Source organism: Dermacentor albipictus, chromosome 9, assembly GCF_038994185.2.
Source record: "Dermacentor albipictus isolate Rhodes 1998 colony chromosome 9, USDA_Dalb.pri_finalv2, whole genome shotgun sequence".
Taxonomy (NCBI): Eukaryota; Metazoa; Arthropoda; class Arachnida; order Ixodida; family Ixodidae; genus Dermacentor; species Dermacentor albipictus.
Window position 1 is genome coordinate 124,025,619 of NC_091829.1, and position 20,627 is coordinate 124,046,245.

At 46.0% G+C, this 20,627-nt stretch overlaps 1 protein-coding gene across 2 annotated transcripts in view; it reads right to left on the bottom strand.

Moving 5' to 3' along the window:
• The window catches only part of LOC135918869 (zinc finger protein 596-like), a 34,951-nt gene extending 14,687 nt beyond the window's left edge, over nucleotides 1-20,264 (bottom strand). Inside the window, exons 1-5 of one of the 2 annotated variants that reach the window (XM_065452561.2) lie at nucleotides 20,025-20,264; nucleotides 16,077-16,207; nucleotides 13,061-13,187; nucleotides 6,950-7,023; nucleotides 2,946-3,072 (exon numbers count right to left, since the gene is read on the bottom strand). In XM_065452561.2, coding sequence (XP_065308633.2) covers nucleotides 2,946-3,072; nucleotides 6,950-7,023; nucleotides 13,061-13,187; nucleotides 16,077-16,207; nucleotides 20,025-20,146 — 581 coding nt within the window. In that variant the 5' untranslated portion in view covers nucleotides 20,147-20,264. Of the gene's footprint in view, nucleotides 1-2,945; nucleotides 3,073-6,949; nucleotides 7,027-13,060; nucleotides 13,188-16,076; nucleotides 16,208-20,024 lie in introns of both variants that reach the window. The other variant, XM_065452560.2, reaches the window with a different exon arrangement.
• Between the last annotated feature and the right edge of the window lie 363 nt (nucleotides 20,265-20,627).

Sequence of the window (20,627 nt, forward strand, 5' to 3'; positions counted from 1 at the left end):
TGTAGTGTCCGTTGCCTCTTGTGAGGCGCCGGACACGCGCTCCTGCGAGCGAGAAGTTACCAGAGAGTCCTGCCTCAGAGGGCAAGGCCCCTGCGCCCACCAGCCCGGAGGTCGATGGGGTTCCCTGAGGGATTTGTCTGTGCTGGCTGTTGCCAGCGCTGAATGGAGGCCTGGGAGGTTGGGGCAGCCTTGGCAGCGCCCACCTTCGGGGTCGATGGTCCCTTCTGCTGGGTTGACGGAGCAGCGCTAGCTGCAACCGCCCCGGGGGCAGATGGCGTAACTGCCGAATAACTGCTTATGGCTCGGACAGCCGCCGGAGGCCGTTGCTACGCTGCTCCCTGACGCGCCACATCGGCAGAGCTGCTCTTAGACAGGTATGACGCCCGCCTACGTGCTTCCTCGAAAGATCTGTTTTCTTTGATTTTGATTATCACAATTTCTTTTTCTCTTTTCCAAGGCGGGCCGGACCGTTAGTATGCGGCATGCTCACCATCACAGTTGACACAATGTGGAGCGTTCTGGCACGTTTCAGAGGAATGTTCAGTGTTACTGCACTTAGCAAATGTCAGCCGGCCTCAAGAGTTCTCTGAACTGTCGCCGAACCTTTGGCACTTAAGGCATCTAATAGGATTGGACACGTATGGCCTAACACGAAGTTTGATATAACCCGCCTCGATGGACTCGGGAAGGACACATGAGCCGGAGGTGAGTATCAGGTGCTTTGTCTTGATCTCTTTACCCTCTCACCTCATCTTACTTCGTTTAACATTTATGATATTCTGTTCACTGTAGCCCTCCAAGAGTTCAGCTTCAGTGAGCTCTAGCAAGTGATCGTCTGAGACAACACCGCGGGGAGTGTTCATAGTACGGTACGGGGTTACTGTTACTTGGGTCTCCCCAAATGACACAAGTTCCGGCAGTTTTTTATACTGCTTCTGTTCTTGGAGCTCCAAAAGGAGATCACCGCTTGATATTCTCGACACCCTATATCCTGTACCAAGAATTGGAAACAAAGAATGGTGAAATGGTTCGCACTAGTTTGTCAGGTTTTTCTGAGTGAATTACGTAAAATCGAGCGAAGTTGTGGACTTGTCGCCCGGAAAGCTGAAAAACATCATCGGTGCGCCGCAGTTTCTGAGGGCGATCAAGTAGTTCACGAGAAGCATTTTCCATAAGTATAGTTCGGTTTTCGGCCGCGATGCCAACCACTCACCATGGAGCCCAGCAGGGGGACGTGACAGAAGTCCCTGCAAGAGAAACCCTGCCCACGCCAGCCGTACATCGCTGCTATAACCAAATACAGCATAACCAAGGCTGGCTAGCCACACATGGTTAACCCATGCCGCCGGGAAACTAGGAAGTGAGAAAAAGTGAGGAGAAGACATGAAAGATGGAAAAATGGGAGAGAAAGACGAAGGTTGGAGAGGAGGACAGGAAAAGGTAACTGCCGATTTCCTCCAGTTGAGTAAGTCTGGAGGTGCCATCTATGTGAAGCAGAGGCCAAAGAGGTGTGTTGCCTTCGCTGGGGGGCTTTAAAGGTCCGAACACCCGGCCTCGGCTCAACCCAGAGGATCGCCCTTTCCCCAGACATGGCTAAGCCGCGCACGGCTACACGCGGGAGAGTCCAACCCTTGTGTGCTCGGTTACGTGGTGTCGCAACACACCAAGCTCCTGCTGATGCAGACGCCCCTGAGGGGCCTCACAATTTAATCTTTCTCATCACTATCAATATGAGTTCCTTCAGCTGTAGTGAGTAAGCAGGTAACGAGCCTTCAACTGCGCCGCATATTGCAGCGTGCTAAAGGATGGAATATCGGGCGAGTTGTTGTAGCTTCATGATTGTGCCATTTGGTGTTCCCCTCCTTTTTGCCATAGTTTCATACATTAACTAGTAGAGGGAAATCTGGGGCTAGTTTCTACGGGAGCAAGGGAATTATGGGACGTACATGGATTTGCCTAAACTTTCTCCTTCTGGCTTCAAACGGCGTAGTGACTTTGTAAACTCGTTATGTTGAACATTGTGCTGAGTAATAAATATTTGAATAAAAAATAATAAAATTTTCCGACGGCAGGATTCGAACACAGGACCTCTAAGCAAACAGGCCGAATATTGAAAATATTGCGCCACAGACGCATGCATCGACAAGTGATGTGAAACATCCTCATATAATTATCGTGGGCAAGCCAGTGCCTTGATACGCTTGGCGCGTTTCCATTTGGCCAACTCGACAAGTCAGTCGTTTCCATTAGTACCTATTGTACGTGTTTGTAGCGTCTCCTGGACTTCGAAGTGAAAAGGTTGTTCTGAAATTTGAAGGCAGGCAAAGCTTAATAAACGGACCAATAACAACGTGCGAATATTCAGACAAATCTATGTCTGAGCCACCATCATCGAGCCACCATCATTCCGATGGTGGCTCAACGATTGCAGTGCTAGAGTACTCTCAAGTATATTGTGGGAAACCCTTAAAAAATTATCGGGTTTTACGTGTCAAAAGCACTTTCTGATTATGAGGGGCGCCGTAGCGGAGGACTTCGGGAATTTCGACCACCTGGGGTTCTTTAACGTGCACCTAAATCTAAGTACACGGGTGTTTTCGCATTTCGCCTCCATCGAAATGAGGCCGCCGTGGCCGGGATTCGATCCCGCGACCGGGCTCAGCAGCCCAACACGATAGCCACTGAGCAACCACGGCGGGTTATTGTGCGAAACCCTATGCTTTCTGCTCTGTCCGTGTCGAGTCGCTCTCTTGCAACAAGGAAGTATGTTAACGCCAGCTCCGCCGGCCGAATGTTCAAAACTGCTGATGCTGTTCCTGTTGCAGACATCCGAGGTTGCGCTCCATTTGAACATATAGAGGGAGCCGGCATAGTTGCACTCCAGTAAGCATTCCTTGTAGTCTCCGAGTTGTTTAGCAGTGAAACTTTTCTTAATATCGGCTTACCTGGCTCCGTATGGTAAACTTGCTGATGCTTCCACCATTCCAGTGCGGCTTGTGCTGTGCTTTGTGGGATCGATGCTGCTTGTGGGCTCCAGGTGCAGGTGACTAGGGCTACCGCTGGAATATGCACCTGTATGTATCAAAGTACATAAAAAGTGTCAATTCCAAGCTCTGCAAGGCCAATTCATAAGAAAGGAATTTTTCATCGTCGAACCAAAAGCTGTTAGTGGTAGAGGAATCCTATTGCAGTGCTTGCATATGCGGTGCACTTTTCCTTATAAAACTCGGTCTTGAATGCCTACAAGACTTCGTGGCCATAAGGGAGCTGACCACTCAAGATTCTGCGATGTTGGTTTCTTGGGAAGATTATTACGCTTCATCACAAACCGCGGGCAGAACACGATAGTGTTCGCAGCGAAAATGAACATATCTGTTTCTTCAGCGCGCCACCCTTGACCTAACATATTTGCGGCATCACCTAGTAATAGCCAGATCAGATGCTTCACAATGTTCTTTCTCTTTTTCATCTATTGCAAGCAGCAGACGTAGCCCGTTGCAGACAAGGACAAAGAAAAGTGAGAGGACGTATTTCAGACGATGTATTATAAATTTTTCTTCGAAGATTGTCCAGAAATTGTTGACCTGCTACGATTCACACATGCGTCTGTCAACGACGTACTCGCATTTCAGAAGCCGGTTATCTGAAACCTATTTGAGCACTCCTGCATAGGGGGGGGGGGGGGGGGGGAGTTCTTAAGGAAACAGGCTACAAGCGGTGGATTGTTAGAAGCTCATTACGAAAAGAATATGGAATCACGAGTATGGACTCGTGATTCATAGTCCCCTATGAAATGTGCACTATGCCACTATGTACTTCAGCGTACAAGAAATTACAACTTAAGTGATGCTGCAAGCAGGCAAGAGTAAGAAGTAGGAGGGAGTGAGTGAAAACTTTATTCAATATGGCCGGTGATTAGGGCCAGGTAGGGCTATAACCACCCGAACCTAGGTGCCACCTCAAGTCCTTTGACGCGGGCAGCATCCTCGGCGTGCCGGACGCCCCAAAGTTGATCGGTGAGGTCATGGCTGAGAAGGGCCACCTGCCATAGCGCCCAGCGGTTCGAGACTGGCATGTGTACCCCTTTAATCGGGGTCTCCTGCTCGCTACCGGCACGATTGGAAGCAATATTTTTTTAACTTCTTTGGGCAGTAACTACCCTATGTAATGCGGTCCTCTAGAAGGAGTTGCAGGCAGGAGACTGCATTTTCTGACGTTTTGACTGGTTCCCCGGATGATATCGTTTTGCTCTCCCAACGATGCCTATTTGTTCTCGTTTTGTTCTCGCCCCATTCACGTCCCATTCTCGTCTTGATTTCCTGGATAACAGCTCCGGAGGTTTGCTCAAGGTCTCCTGAAGGTTGCCGACAACGGGAGCTACATGTATTCCATGCTTCAAACGGCTGTCGTCCCTTACATCCCTGTGTAGGCCATCGATAGACCATCAGACAACATTAAAAAATCCGCTGCATCCTATGCCCTGTGGGAAGCAGTGCTACGCGAAACAGTGTGCGCGGAGCCTACCATGTTAATAAAATGACTGTGAGAGCACCAAGATGTAGGCGGATGTTTGATGACCTACAAGACAAGCATTTCATGAAATTCACTCATGACATGACCAAAGACTTAGAGCAGAGCTGTTAAGCGCTAGTTCGCCCAGGATCGTGTCCATGTGTAGACGCCAAATACCGAAGACCGGCAGCGGAGGTGAAGCTGGAGGCGTTGAGAGCTGCCCATACGTGGGCCAATCCCGAAGATTGTGCAAACCAGGCAGTCGCACGGCGGAGTTGCAGTTCGCCATTAAGGGGCCCACATACGCTGCTTCCTTGGCCATCCTTCTTAACAGAGTGGAAGGGCACTGAGCTTTTATGTTCGTCATACACTCTTGGCATATTATGCTAATATTGGTACATATACCAAGACGTAGGCGGCTGTTTGATGACCTATATGACACACATATCATTATTTTCATGTCATGACCTGTCATTTATGTTCGTCATGCAGTTTTGTCATACTATGCCCATTGTGGTAGATACCAAGCTAAAGAAACGACCATGAGAGCACCAAGATGAAGGGAGGCTGTTTCATGACCTTCCTGACGTTCATGCCATGGTATACATATTATGCCCTATCAATGATGTTGCTCATACATTCTTGTCATACTATGCCAATTTTGATGCATACGAAGTTGACGAAGCTACCATGAGAGCACCAAGACCTAGGCGGCTGTTTGATAACCTACGCTAAACGCATGTCATGGTATTCATGTCATTACCGATAACTTGTGTTCTTCGTACACTCTTGTCAGACTATGTGTATTTTGATACATACGAAGCTAACGAAACTACTGCGAGACCACCAATGTGAATGGTGAATAGATAGACGGATAGCTGCTGTGAAAGTAGCAAATTTTTCCTTAAAAATGCTTTGTATCTATAAGATTACTCAGTGCGCATATGTAAGGGTCGTGTTGCAGAAATCATATTAGCTGGGAAAGTAATGAATTGTTAATTTGCGAGGCAATGACACTCAACTATGCAGGAGAAAGCATAAATACCGGTTTGTTGAACGCCGGTACTAAAGTTTCTAGTTTTAGCATCTCTGAATTTTAATGAACTATAGTGTTCTTGCACACGTGAAAATTTAAGGCAAATTCATTTTCGAACGGTATTAGTTTTATGAGTAGCACCATTAAAATCGCAACTAATATCAGTCAGAGCAGTGAAGGAAGTTGCACGGATACTGCAAGAACGAAAAATGCTTCATGGAAGCAAACAGTGCTAATCACCTTACAAAAAAGAGAACGTATTTAGTTTGGGAAGCAGTGGTATATTCATGTCGTGGACTTTCTTGTTACCAACACGCTACAATATCGAGGTAGGGGGTACACTTAGAGGAGGCCGCTGAGTACTGTGATTGTTAATATGGGCATGGGGTTAGAGTTTGTTGAAGTTTGAGAAGCGTATTGTTATGTTAGTTTGAGTAGATTCATAGTCTCAGAGCTTAAGCAACTTACCCACAATTTTGTATCTCATTGCGCGAAATTTTCATTAAAATTGTAAGGTTGTATATGCCGTTGTTGGTCGGCTTGTTGGAACCTAGAGATTCAATATAAACTTTCTTGGGTAGCCCGAAATCATATGCGTAACTTTTGCAGTCAGCCGTAGCGGGTTACGTCATCTGCTTATAGCATGCTACAGTTGAGCGATTCGCCCCTGTAGTACCGCTTCGATCCTCCGGTATAGCCATCTGAAACATAACCCTAAGTACACATCTTTCTCCGCATTCGATTGAAAACTTATTAAACTGCAATTGTGGAGCATTACGTGCCGAAACCATCGGAATAATTTGGTCACCTGGTGCTCTTTAACGTGCGCCCAATGTACTGCACGCAGATATTTTTGTATTTCGCCCCGATTGAAATGCAGCCGCCGCAACCGCCATTTTACTCCTTGACATTGTGCTTAGCTGCGCAACGGCAAAGCCACTAAGCAACCACGGTGGGTATCTAAGCATTATCTTTGTCAACGATATTCAGTCGGTTTCAGAGACAAATTATGGTGCCAGCACGACGAACTCACAGATTATACTTGACAAATAATATATATACATTTGGTGAAGCGCCGAATCGAATTATGACTCAGTTGATGGCTGCGTAGAATGTATAGTCTCGGTTTCTGCCTCGATCACCCACGAGGGTGCCTTGGCTACTTTAATTATGCGATAATAATTTCCTTCAAAAGTTGAGCTACATAGGTTGTGTATGAATTTGCACGCATCTGCACAAATTGCCTACTAAGGAGAGTGATAAGGTGGCTCCTGCGGAAACCGACTTGGCGGCTTTAGTGAATCGCATCTTTATGCGCAATAAATGGCACCACTGCCATGGTAGACGTAGGGCATCTCTCCCATATTTTGTTGTAAAGGCGAAAGACCATCGCTTACGTACCGTCGAGCTTGTAAATCAGGTCGATTATCGGCCTGCGCTCCGTGTTCAACTGGTAACGCCAGGCGTCATCAGAGCTGCTGCAAATAACTAAATTATTGATATAAGATGCTTGCAGCTGTGACAAAAGGTGGAAGTTATTTTTTAATAAAAGCAATTTCCAAAAAGGCAATGTTCTGCTAAATAAACGCGCTACTTTCAATGTTTCGGACACACTAACGACACTCTGCGCTGCCTGGCATAGGACGCACAACACACTCAGGGCAATATCTGATGCATATGGCTCATACGCTATATTCACAACAGCAACTTGATTTGCACGAACACTGTCAGCTTAACTGTTAGAGTACTTACAACGGGTCAACTGGTTGGCTAGGTGATTGGCAGGATCCAGCACACTGACACTCCATGGCACCGTAATGCAGGTGTGTTCCAATGAGGCTTTTGTAGAAGTTTGAGGAACTTCCCGTCACAGCCCCACGTTGTTTGTGACAGAAGTTTAAGAACCTTCATTGTTTTTTGGCATTTGTTTATAAGGTACTTCAGGATTGAATGACTATTTGTGGTATAGAGCAGATAACTCTGCTAGGTCAGCGATATCCACAGCAGACTCTTTTCTTATACGTTCTCTTCCTTCTTCCTTTCGTCCAGTGGAGGTTATACAACTTGACTGAATGTTGGGTGACCTTCCTGTCTATCAATTTTCAATTTCCCGTGACTCTCTCAGGCGTGTAGTAAAGGCTAACTTCGTGCCTAAAATGACGCCTTAAAATTTAGTGCCCCCTTTTTTTTTCACTGGTAAGTATTTACATGCACCTCAACATGGAGGTCTTGGACCACGCCTCTCTCGAAAAAAAAGCAGGGAGGAGCTTTCCAAGAAATGTAATTCAAATAAATTTTCCTGTGCTTCTGTCGACGCTTTGTTCAAGCCAATTTGAACTACGCATTCGTAGATTGCGAGGTTACTTCATTTATGTTCAATCTGCTCGTCATCGACACAAGCGGAATAAAACATACGTTGTGGAGTAAATAATAGCACAAAAATTATTTTTTATGATAACAATGGTACAAATAAGTGCTCGAGCCTCTTGTAACCCAATCTCCTGTAATAATTGCACGGAGAGAGCATTGCCAGCTCTGTAAATACCTTTCTACTAAGCTAAGCATGTTGCCTCGAATACCCCTTTCCGAGAGATGTCGCAAACTTCCGTGGGGCCAGGTGGGGTGTCAAGCGTTTTCGATATCAAGGAACACTGACAGAAAGAACTGTTTCTAAACAGAAGCTTCCCGGATGTAAGCCTGAATCCACACGAGATGGTCAGCTAGCTCATGGTTGATAAAGGTCAAGGAATTTGTGTCATTCAAGAAAGTAATTGCCCAAATTTGATGAATGGATGGATGAATAACTTTCTTGACGTCTGTTGGTGCACTCGATTAGTGTGCAGCGGTCCGCCCCCACGTCGGGACAGAGAGGCCATGCCCCTCCGCCGTGTCGCGGGCCCGATGGACAGCCCAGAGCTGTGCTTCAAGGTCCGAGCTACGTAGAGCTCGGTCCCACTTTTCATTGGGGGTCCTGGCCCCCTGCACCAGGGGACAACCCCATTGCATGTGGGCAAGGCTAGCTATATTCTTACAGTAGCGACACGCATTGTGAGGGTGCGCGTCCGGAACAATTTTGTGCAGGAAGGCTGAGCATGGGTAGGTTCCCGTCTAAAGCCGCTTGTACGCGACTTCTTGTGCTTTATTGAGTGCTTTGTGCGGTAGCGGCACGGTTCTCTTGACTAACTTATAATGCTGGGTGAGATCGTTGTAAGTGACGAGGGGGTCGAGCTGGCTCTTCGATCCTGTCGCACGATGAGTTAGGTCACGTGGGGCCTCGCGTGCCGTCTTGTTGAGCTTGGGGAGCGGCCCCTCCAATGGTCCCATGTGTGCCGGGAACCAATTGATGTATTTTGGGGTGAGAGGATGAGTAAAGTATTCTGCCGATGGTAGCGGATATGCTCGCTGTTTTGGAAGACAGAATCCCTTCTTGGAGTCGCAGTACACCAAGCTTTTATCGTCTTCTCATCATGCAAGGCTGATGGCCGCCTCGTCGCCCTCCTCAGGACTATTAGTGCGGACCGTGCACGCGTTAATGACCGTGCCATCTTTGTCGACCACCGCTGCTACGTACGCTCGTCTGCCAGGATATTTGGCTGCGTCCGTAAAACAGCGTGCTTTCCTGTAGGCGGCTGCCTGTTTGAAGAGTGCTTTGGCTCGAGCAAATCTGTCGATGTGGTGCTCTGGGTTCATATTCCTGGGCAGAGGGGCTGCCCTGACCTTTTTCTTCTGGTCGGGTGTTAGCCCATGGCTGTTACACTATCTCCTGAGGCGCGACGCTGATTTCTCGTAGGATCCATCTGCCCGCAGGTGTGCAGGACTGCCTGGTGATCTGTGCCCATTCCTGTGCCTCCGCAATCTCGCTCAGCGTGTTGTACATGCCTAATGCGTCCGGTGCCTCCGTGCTCCTGTGCATGGGTAGACCCATGGCTCTCTTGACGACCTTGCGCAGGAGCGTGTCAAGCTTGTCTCTCATCACTTTGGACCATTCGTGTATCGCCGCGATGTACACGAAGTGACTGATTACGGAGGCCTGTGCCAGTCTAAGCAGGTTGTCCTCCTTGAGCCCGTGATGCCGGTTGGCTACCCTTCTCAGTAGGCGTGTGGCGTTGCCGGCCTTCGTGCTGAGCTTCACGACTGCGATGGTGTTAGAGCCGTTCACCTCTATTGTCATGCCCAACATCTTGATGTGACCAACCACCGGAATCGTGTTGCCTTTAGCGGTGTACAGGCAGACGCATGGGTTGGGGCCTGTGTCCCATCCCTTCGGTTTGGGACTTTGTCTCTTGGGTCTATATATCAGCAGCTCAGACTTGCTCGGTGGGCACCACAGGCCTGTTGGTTTGAGGTACTTACTCATCAATGGTTCGGATCGCATTTTGTAAAGTGTGCTCGATTTGTGCTTCGCTCCACTTTGCCATTCCCGTGGTCACATCATCTGCATAGATGGCATGTTGGAGGTTCTCTAATCGAGTGAACTGCGTGGACACTCCTATCATGGCCAGATTAAAGAGGGTAGGGGATATAGCCGAGCCCTGCGGGGACCCGACTCGTAGCGAGGCCTGCCTTCCCCTCAGGAAGTCACAGACGTAGTCATGGAGACATTGACAAACTCCGAGTGTTGAGATTTGTTGAAGAATAAAGGAGTCCCGTATGTTATCAAATGCCTCTTCTAGGTCTAGGCCTAGGATGTCCTTGACGCCTGTGGTTGCGTTGTCTAGTATCTGGCTTTTAACCAGCTTCATAGCGTGTTGCATCGCCAACTCCTGATGAAAGCCAATGATTTTCTGAGGATATATCTCGTTCTCTTCCAGGTAAGGCTTCATACGGTTAAGCACCACACGCTCCATGGTCTTACCCACGCACGATGTAAGCGAGATTGGGCGCAGATTGTCCATTCTGAAATGTTTGCCGGGTTTTGGCATTAAGACCGTTCAGGTCGTCTTTCCTTCTATGGTAGCTTTCCCTGGACGCGACGTCTCACTATCATAATGAGCTGTTCCGCGCCGCTCTCGCCCAGATTGTGGAGGGCCTTGTTCGTGATGTTATCGCCCCTGGTTCAAAAAGGCGGTTGAGACCTCCGAGCGCTTCTATGAACTCTTCCGTGGTGAAGTCGGCATAAATTCCGCGTTAGGTCGACCCGAGTATTGGGAGGTCACGTCCTCGGTAGCTGCCGCCTCTGCGTTCCTGCCCGTCAGTCACGTTGCAGATCTCGTCCTATTATTGCCTAGCTAGTGCGGAGCAGTGCTGCTGGAAGCTGCAGTTTAGCTCCGCAATCTTCTCCCGCAGCCGATGGTTCAGGCGTTGGCCTTTCCATCTTTACAGTAACGATTGCTTGGCTTTTAGAATGTGGGCGAGTCTACTGTCCGCCCTCTCGTTTGATCATTTTTTTTCAAATAGCTTACACAAGCAGCCTCTTAACGCTATAGTCAGGTAACTTGCAACAGAAGATCTATCCTTACCCTGCTTCAAGATAGACACATAAATAGCCCCTTTCCATGCTAAAGAAATGTATGTTGCTGGCCACATGGCGTTCAAAAGGGGCCACATAGTGATTTGTGTATCAAGGTGAAGGTGTTTTATTATTGCGTACATAGGCTCATCAGTTCCCGGTACAGACTTCTCACACGTTCTTTAGGACGTTCAGCTCTAGGTAGGGCAGGAGTGTACAGGATACTATGCTTATGCCTATCGAGGTTAATGCTTTATCTGAAGCGAAAGAAATTCGGCTCGTTATTAATAAAGATGTGTTCACAGCAGAAACAATTACAGCGAGTATTACAACGAGAATGTCCCCAGAGGGTACTATGCGCAATTGAATCTCGCAAGACTATATAGATTTAGGGATGTTTATCATAAGGCTCGGAAACTGTTCTTTGAAGTTGGTGGTTGGGAGGGATGCTGGAAGTGATTCTCACCAGCTTATCGAGCAGGAGTGCTCCAACAGCGTCTGCTTCAAAGGTCATTTGGAGTTGTAATTGACAGCAGGGAACCCCTTTGTCTACTGTTATAGCCACACCACCGTAGAGATGAGACCATCATCGTGGCCTTTTGTGAACAATAACATTGTCTATGAGAGTGTGTGTAGTTATTCGGTGTGTTTCCTCAACACACAATAGTTAAAAATTGCTGAATTATGGGGTTTTATGCGCCAAAACCACGACTTCTTTATGAGGCACGTTGCAGTTGGGGACTCCGGCATAATTGGAATACCAGGGGCTCTTATTATGGACCTAAATCAAAGTACTCAGGTATTTTCGCAGTTCGTCCCCAACGGTCGGAGATTAATCTCACGACCTCGTACTTAGCTGCCGAACAATTTAGCCACTACGCAGCGACGGCGGGTCACATCACTTTAGGACTAGATTTTAAATAGGTTTTTTTTAATTTAATCTAGAATGCATAGAAGTCCCCTTACATTCATGTACAATATTTGTGTATACACATTGCAGAAGACGTTTGTGCTGCATGTGAAATATAAGACAGCTTACTTAGCTTACAAAGTTTGTTTCATTCCATATGACGCAGGGTTAGTGTGGCTTACAGGGCCGCAAATAAAACGGTGACGCCGTTCAACTAGGAATCGTGCTCAGCGCCCTTCTTGCAAGCGGTGTTTTGGCAACGGCACGCCTTGAGTGACAGTATCTTTAAATGCAACGAACCTAGACGTTGATGAGCTCTTCTTGGATGGCCGAGCAATGCTGCCTGCAGCCGCCAAAGGGGCTGGTTGCCAAACATTTGTCACACTCTTCATCGGCGAATCTGCTGCAGAACTGCCCATTTGCACGCGGCGTCATCATACCCTACGGTATGGAAAAATGAGAGCGGTTTCGCGCATCCTTGAAGCGTGCTCACGCGTACTTCAAACGTCCCGACGCGTCCTTTAAACGTTCCCACTGCGTCTGTGAAACGTATCCACTGCGTCGGTGAAACGCCACCACTGCGTCGGTGAAACATCACCACTGCGTCGGTGAAACGTGTCCACTGCGTCGGTGAAACGTGTCCACTGCGTCGGTGAAACGTCTCCACTGCGTCGGTGAAACGTCTCCACTGCGTCGGTGAAATGTCTCCACTGCGTCGGTGAAACGTGTCCACTGCGTCGGTGAAACGTGTCCACTGCGTCGGTGAAACGTGTCCACTGCGTCGGTGAAACGTGTCCACTGCGTCTGTGAAACGTCTCCACTGCGTCGGTGAAACGTCTCCACTGCGTCGATGAAACATCACCGCGCGTCTGTTAAACGTGTATCCACGCTTCTTTGAAACGCCTTCACGCTTCTTTTAAACATCTGCACACGTCCTTCGAGCGTCTTCAGGAGCCTTTGAAGCGTCATTAGGCGTCCTTGAAGTGTTTTCACACGCATTTGGCGCAGGTGTTTTCTGTTGATTTTATAGTTATGACCTATTTTTCTATTTATTACGCGAGATAACATCCCATGTGAGCGGTACAGTTGCTGTCGCAGTTCCCTAAATGGGTGGCTGTCTTATGTCAAGAAATATTTCGTAATCTTGGCTCACCTTGCCATGTCTTTCGTAGTGGACGATACTTTCTCAATGCCAGCACGACTCGTACTAGGCCAGGCGTGATCGGCCCTGCCGGTGGTCACTACAGGCACGTAATTGGTGCTTCCGCTGTCACTGGCATCTGCATGGCCCAAAAGAACAGCAGAGGTGTTCAAGAGCAAGAAAATTTCACGCCGAGATTGGTGGCATGAAAACGTTTAAGTTGGGCTTTAGTGGTAGGGAAAGCTGGAGGCTGTGTTGGCGTATGCAGTACTTTTTCTTTCAGAAATTCTGAAATTAGGTGCCAAATGCAAGCAAAAGATTCGTATTGACGAAAGGGCCAAGCTCAACAAAATTTGCAGAATGTGGATTTTTTTTTCAAGTAGATACGCTGTAATTATGGCGGCACAAAAGAACACCACCAGGTTCTAAGCAAAAGACGACAGATCACCATTTTTAGTGCGCTACAAAGGTCAAATTTGTGTTTCTAATTTCCAGCAAGACGCGTATTTCATGCTTCACTAACGTCACAATGAAACGTTCAGTAGGTTCAATAAGGAGACTTTGGCAGTCACCAAACTTGCCTTTACCAAGAGGGACGTTGTAGTAAAGTTGCTTAGTTAGTAACGTGCTAAAAAAAAACTTCAGCGCGGAGGCTTCTGTCTAAGTACTGGGGAGCAGGGATATTGTTTTTCTCTGTCACACTTGCACCAAATTTGATGAAGGCTATCGAATGTGAAAGAAAATGACGAAATCTTGCGACTGCCGTAAACGAACTTCATGATCCAGCTGTGAATGTCCTTCTAAAGAGTGTTGATTCAGCCAAAATTTATAAAAAACAACATCAAGCTTGCAACTCTGTAATTGAGCAATAGAAACGATACCATAATTCTGAAAAGAACATTTAATAATACTTGTAAATCGACAAAGTAATACGCAGCGGTCTGAAATTTCCAGAATGTTGTAGCCACGACTTTAGAAAAACGCTTGGAGACATTTGTCATTTCTGTAAATTGTAAATTCTTAAATCAAACTTGGCCGCTTTAGATTTTCTAAAGCATGCGGTTCACAGGGCTAGGATATTTGTTTTAGGATTGGAGTTACTAAATTACAGACGTTGTGTTTCAAATTTTTAGAAACTTGCCAATTCCCGACAATTTCAGCATACCATCCAGACCCTTAGTATACAATTCCCTGACTACAGTAGCTAGAACTTTCTCCAATCCAACGAACATCGTTCATGTCAGTCTAAGAATTGTTCTTCAAGGCATTTATGCATTTTACAAGTTGAGCAGGAAAATCGGAAATGTCCCTGAGCAGAATCCTATTCAAAACAAATTGTTTCGAAAGCTTGGGGGTGGGGGGGGTGCAGCGAAAGCATGATGCCAAATGATGTCACCAACTCGCATGTCGACTCTAATCACTTTGTACCCCGATATCAACAACCTTGTACAGGTCAACGGGTCGTGTGAAAAAGTGCACGTGCAGGTTTTGCATACCACCTATTCATTGCGTGCCGTAGACAGCCTAATCGGCTCGTGTACAAAGGAAAAGGTGACAGGACAAGGGCAAAAACTGCATTGAAGCTAGAAGAATACCCAGGAGAACCTTGCCTTGATGTGACAGATGCAAGCTCAAACGGATAGTGGACTATTCTCTAAAAGCCTGACTATCCAATGCATATATTTACACAGGTCGGTAACTGAAGTTCCTAGGAATGAATTTACAGTTAGGAGAGCATGTTTAACAACTCATTATAAAAATATGGCTGAGATGCTCTGCAAGCCTTCGATAACTATCACACTGATTAAAATAGGTCGCCCAATGCGCATATGTGAGGGTGGTGTTGGCGGCATTTGAGACTTGCAGAATTACAAGTGGACAAGGCAATGTCACAGTGTCATATGACAATACAACAACAGCAATCTCGGCACGCTGCGTTAAATATAATGACCGCATGTTTTAGAGAATATTAATATGGCGGAGCTGGTATTCCGTAAGGTAGACAGAAAGTCGTCTCGAAGGTTCCCTCACCAGGTTTGGCTGTTGTAAATACATAAGCGCGGCTCCTAGATTAAGTGGTGGCTACTGCGCCTCCAACGTATAAGCGGCTGCGTGGCAGGAAACAATTGCAATTGTCAACAGTAGGCCACGCGCCATTCCTCTGGAAGGAGCCGCGCTTCGAGAGAGCCATTCAAGGTCCCACGAACAAATGCATCTGTGCAATGCTAATTGCTTGCAACGGAACCGACCACTGCACGGGAATTTGGTTGATCATACAATGACAGGATGCGCACAAGTGGATGTGCCGTACGTCAGAAGTGTATCGAAATAAAAATGGGGGTGGGGCTCGTCACGTTGACATGACGTAGGGCCTTTGTTCCTGTGGGGGAGAAGGCAAGCAAGGAACGCCGCTTGAGGACGGAATTCGAGGCAGAGGGGGAGAGTGTCTGTAGAAATTGACTCACCTGCATATCGCAACGTAGCAAGACAGCTTGACGTCATCTATCATCTACCATAGCGAATGCTCTAGAAAAATTGTCTTACCAAAACGCTCCCTGGACGGTGCCTTGGCAATTTCCAGCGCATAAATTAAATTTGCAATTGCGCCTGGCAAAGGGCCCTTATACGACAGGCTCCTCTATCAAGCATCAAACGCGAAAAATAAAACATGCGGTTGGCTTGCTACGCATTTCAAAGCTGGGTACTCAGACCCCATTCCTACACGAAATCCAAGACAAATCTAGAAGCGTCGATTGCAATTACGTATGAATTCATTGCGTTGAAAATAAATTCATTCGAAACTTGAGCCATGTAGAACATGCGTAGTGTTATCTCTATAAGCGCTCAATTCATCTGCATTAATTTCACGCTGACTGCATCAGTATCAACTGACATGGTGACGCTAATAAGGTGTCTGTGCGACCAATAAAGGCGCCGCCGTCATGATCGATGGAAATGCTGCCTCCCCTGTGGGTTGTTCACCATCTTCGCGAGAGGTATAGATGCTTAAAGGTCATGCCGTACATACCATTGACATCAGAAGCATCGGTCCGGCTGTTCAACGCCTTCCACGCGTCATTGATGTATCCGTCACAAATCGTAGGATCAGGCATGCGTATTGGCTTTTCACTCTCTGCTTCCAGGTAGAGCCGAAGACATCTGAAGAATATTTTTAGAAAACAGAATTTGGAACAAGGAAACTACTCTTTCGTTAATGAAGGTAATACCTGTAAGGCATCATTTTATGAAAATGATCCCTTGCTGGCTGGCATAGGGTGAACAGCACACCATTAAATTGCGCAATTTCTTAAATCATTGCATCAAGCAAGAAATATGTGAAAGCAAGAAATGGTGCTGGAACCAAGTTAAGAAAGTGCTAAGTAGCAAGATTACGAGATAATTATTTATGTTTTATTTATTTATTTATTTATTTATTTATTTATTTATTTATTTATTTATTTACATTGCCCCTAAGGGCCCTCATGCGAGGGTATTACATAGTGGGGGGACACAAACATGAAATATACACAAGAAATAAAACTACCTGAAATAAACACCTAGACACAAGGAACATAGAATAAATAGATATGAACAGGGGGTATATGCACTAATTCATTCAATCACAAGAGCCTTTTCACACATTATGTTAATATGTACATATAACAATAAGTAATAACTAATCTGCTACCACTAACCGTTTTCTTGCAACAAGGTTTCGAAAGATGGTAAGCTAACATTAGTAGCTATGCGTGATGGTATGTTGTTACATTCTATTAAATTGCGAAGAATAAACGACCTTGCGTAGAGGGATGAGCGGCACGTTATGCGTTGTTAGCCTGATCAAGGCGCGGGAAGATTGCAGGAGGTGGTGAAAAGAAGTCATCGCGAAGCGTCGAATGGTGATAAAATTTATGAAATAAGGCTAGGCGAGCAAACTGGCGTTGACGTGATAGTGATTCCAACTCGGCACGTTGTTTTAGAGATGTGACGCTGGTGAAGTGTGAATAATCGGAAAAGATGAAGCGAACAGCACGGTTTTGCACAGATTCAATGTTGTAGATAATGTAGGCTTAATCGGGATCCTATATGGCAGGAGCATATTCAATTTTTGGGTGGATCAGCATAATATAAGCAATTTTTTAAGTGTGAAGGTGCGGGCTTAATGTTACACTTAAGAAGACCGAATTCTCGGTTAGCTGATGCTAAGACGGTGTTAATATGGTAATGCCAAGTGAAATCAGACTGAAGATGAAGGCTAAGAAAATTGTAAGTTGGCGCAAGCTCTACGCTAGCATTATAGAGAAAGAAGGCAGTAGGAAGTCGAGTGGAATAGTTGGTAAATTACATTAGCTTGGTTCTAGACGTATTTGAAGACAAGCCACGAGGAGCACCAGCACTCACCGCATCAAGAACAATATGTAGGGAAAGGCGGTCAGCGTCAGTATTAATATTATATGTAACACAATCATCTGCTAATAATTGAATTCGAAATGAGACACATTTAGGTAGATCAATAATAAAAATTAAGAAAAGTAGGGGACCAAGTACGCTGCCCTGGGGGATGCCAGATGTTAAAGGAACAACAGGAGAATTACATCCATTAGCATAGGTGAATTGTTGTCTGTTGGGGAGGAAATTTTTAATCCATGCAAGAGCGTTTGGGTGAATATTTAAGTGTGTCAATTTGATTAGAAGCCTGTGATGAGGAACGCGATCAAAAACTTTAGAGAAGTAAATAAACACTGCGTCAACTTAGAATCCTTCGTTCAATGCGGAAAATATGTAGTTAGTGAGTCTGGTGAGTTGAGTGTCGCATGAATAACCCCTGCGAAAACCATGGTGGTACTTGAAAATATAAAAATATATTGAAATATAATTGTCGTCTAGGTAGTTGATGACTAGTGCATGTATGACGTGCTCGAGAAGTTTACATATGTTGCTAGTTAATGAGATAGGACGACAGTTTGGTATTACTTTACTTTATTACTTATTATTATTACTTTATTACTGACAGAATTGGTATTACTTTGGCTATTCGCCAGTCATGAGGAATACAGCCAGATGATAATGATTCTGAAAACAGGGTGATAACACATAATAATAATATTTGGGGTTTTACGTGCCAAAACCACATTCTGATTATGAGGCACGCCGTAGTGGAGGACTCCGGAAATTTTTACCAGCTGGGGTTCTTTAACGTGCACCTAAATCTAAGCACACGGGTGTTTTCGCATTTCGCCCCCATCGAAATGCGGCCGCCGTGGCCGGGATTAGATCCCGCGACCTCGTGCTCAGCAGCCCAACACCATAGCCACTGAGCAACCACGGTGGGTATGTGATAACACAGGGGTTTAGAGAAGCGTTTTTAAGTATCTTATCATTGTAACCAAGGTAATCAGGGCTAGTAGTAATTTTGAGGTGATTGAACAGGGCAGGAATACCACATTCACTGATGACAATTTCTGGGATGGAAATGTTAGGCAATGGCTATAATACTGGTGAGGAAGTTATACCTTTATTGGTGAAAACTGATGAGAATACATCGTTCAGAAGCTGCGAACACTCAGTTTCAGTAACTGGTTGTCCGTCAGCATTATTAATTACAATATCATGATAGGAAATCGGATTGATGATGCGCCAGAATCGATTAGAACTGTTGGTTAACATAGTAGACCGGTTATGACTGACGAAATTACGACGGGTTGTTCTAAGCAGGGACTGATACTCTTTGTCGCAAATATTGTACTTGTTTCTTGATGACAGGAGACCTGTGCACTGCCATCCCCTCTGAGGCGCTCATTTTGGACTACATGCGTATAGCTCTAAGACGTGATTCGAGTCAACTGGAAAGGGCTAGTCATACACATTGCGACGTGACGGCCGTGCCATGAGTGGCGTGCGTGAACATTGCACAAGGGCTTAAAATCATGCGTTTTGTAACGCAAGGTTAGGTTAGGTTTGGCTACATTATATTAGCTCTCGTACAGGGGCCACGCCAGAAAGCCGAATCGGTCGCCCAACCACGTCCGCAGCAGCTCTGCTAGACTGCGACCACGCATCTTAAGATTGGCGGTCGGCAACTGTTCTCGCCATTACACGATTACGTTTGCACACGCTGTCAACGCGGCTGTTCGCAGTTGCGCCAAAGTGACGCGGCCATCGCGGCGCCCAGTTAGTACCTTCCGACTGACCTGAACATGCCTTGAAAATAAACAGCGCTCATTTAGAGCCGTATGGCGTTTTTCTTCAGTCGCACCTTTTGTATTTCCTGAAAAACACGTAACAGCAAGGATTTGAAAGGAAATGTGCTCACTTGGTCACACAATTTTTTTTTGCGTTTTGTATAAGTTGTACTATTTCTGTGATATTTCCTGAGCCTCCTGAAGTATGCTCACTCGAACGCCAAAGGAAGAATAACGTACTGTTCTATTTATTTATATACTTGGGTTTCACATTTGAAAACGTCGATATCGCTATGACAGCGTCTTGGAGGAATCTCGGAATTAAATTTATTCACCTGAATTTCTGTAATGTGCACCTATATGAAAGTATCGGTGCGTTATTTGCACATCACAATCACTGGTGGAAGATCATTGCACCTGGAATATTACCCGTGATGTCGAGCTAACCAGCGCAACATCCGAGGCAATGGGCTACTACTACAAGTGTGTGATGCGTTGATCAAACGTGATCTAATATATATATATATATATATATATATATATATATATATATATATATATATATATATATATATATATATATATATATATATATATATATATATATATATACATTGATAAAAACAGGCACCTCTCTTTACTATGACCATAAGCAATCGCAGCTACGCTACCTGTAAGTTGTCCTCGAAAATGCCCCCTTCGATGTGGGAACAAATGTATAGCTTTCAAAATCTGTAATGCGGGTTCCGCGGCTGACAATATCCAACGAGAATTTCACAAGCGGAAATACTCACGTAGTGTATTCGTCCGAAGTGCCCGAGGCGTCCTCGCCGCCTTCCCGGCTTGTACCTGGGGTTGGTTCGTCGATGAAGGCAAACGCGGGACGCGTGTGTCCACCGTTTCTTTGGTCAGTCATGCCTGATGCTGACGCTCCCGAGTACTAGCTTCTTTCAGAGACAGAACGCTGTTTAATGATCACGCATGCGCACTCTGTGCCAAAGACGAAAGGGAACTAATAAGACGTTGGGCATTTGGGCAACTCGAATGAAATCGTAAAGTTCATCTGGATAAAACAGATGATAGAGTGCGCCACTATGTCGACGCTAAAGCGCTAATATTCGAACACTAGAAGAGGCGCCCCAGTGACGCGTGCTGAACGACACCGAATCATAAAAGCAAATGTAGGTGAAGCCCTCACCCAGCCAAAAACCGTAGACACGACCATGTGTTTATTGCTGTTTTTTCTCATTCAGCAGAAGTGCTAAGGCTTCCTCGGGAGATGTTGGCAGTGGTGGTGCACTTAGTGAATGCGTAGAAGGAACAGAAACCGACCAAACGTTTATACCAGGCAAATCAGGAAGTCTTTTCCTCTATCTTTTTAGCCAAATTAGGGCTGT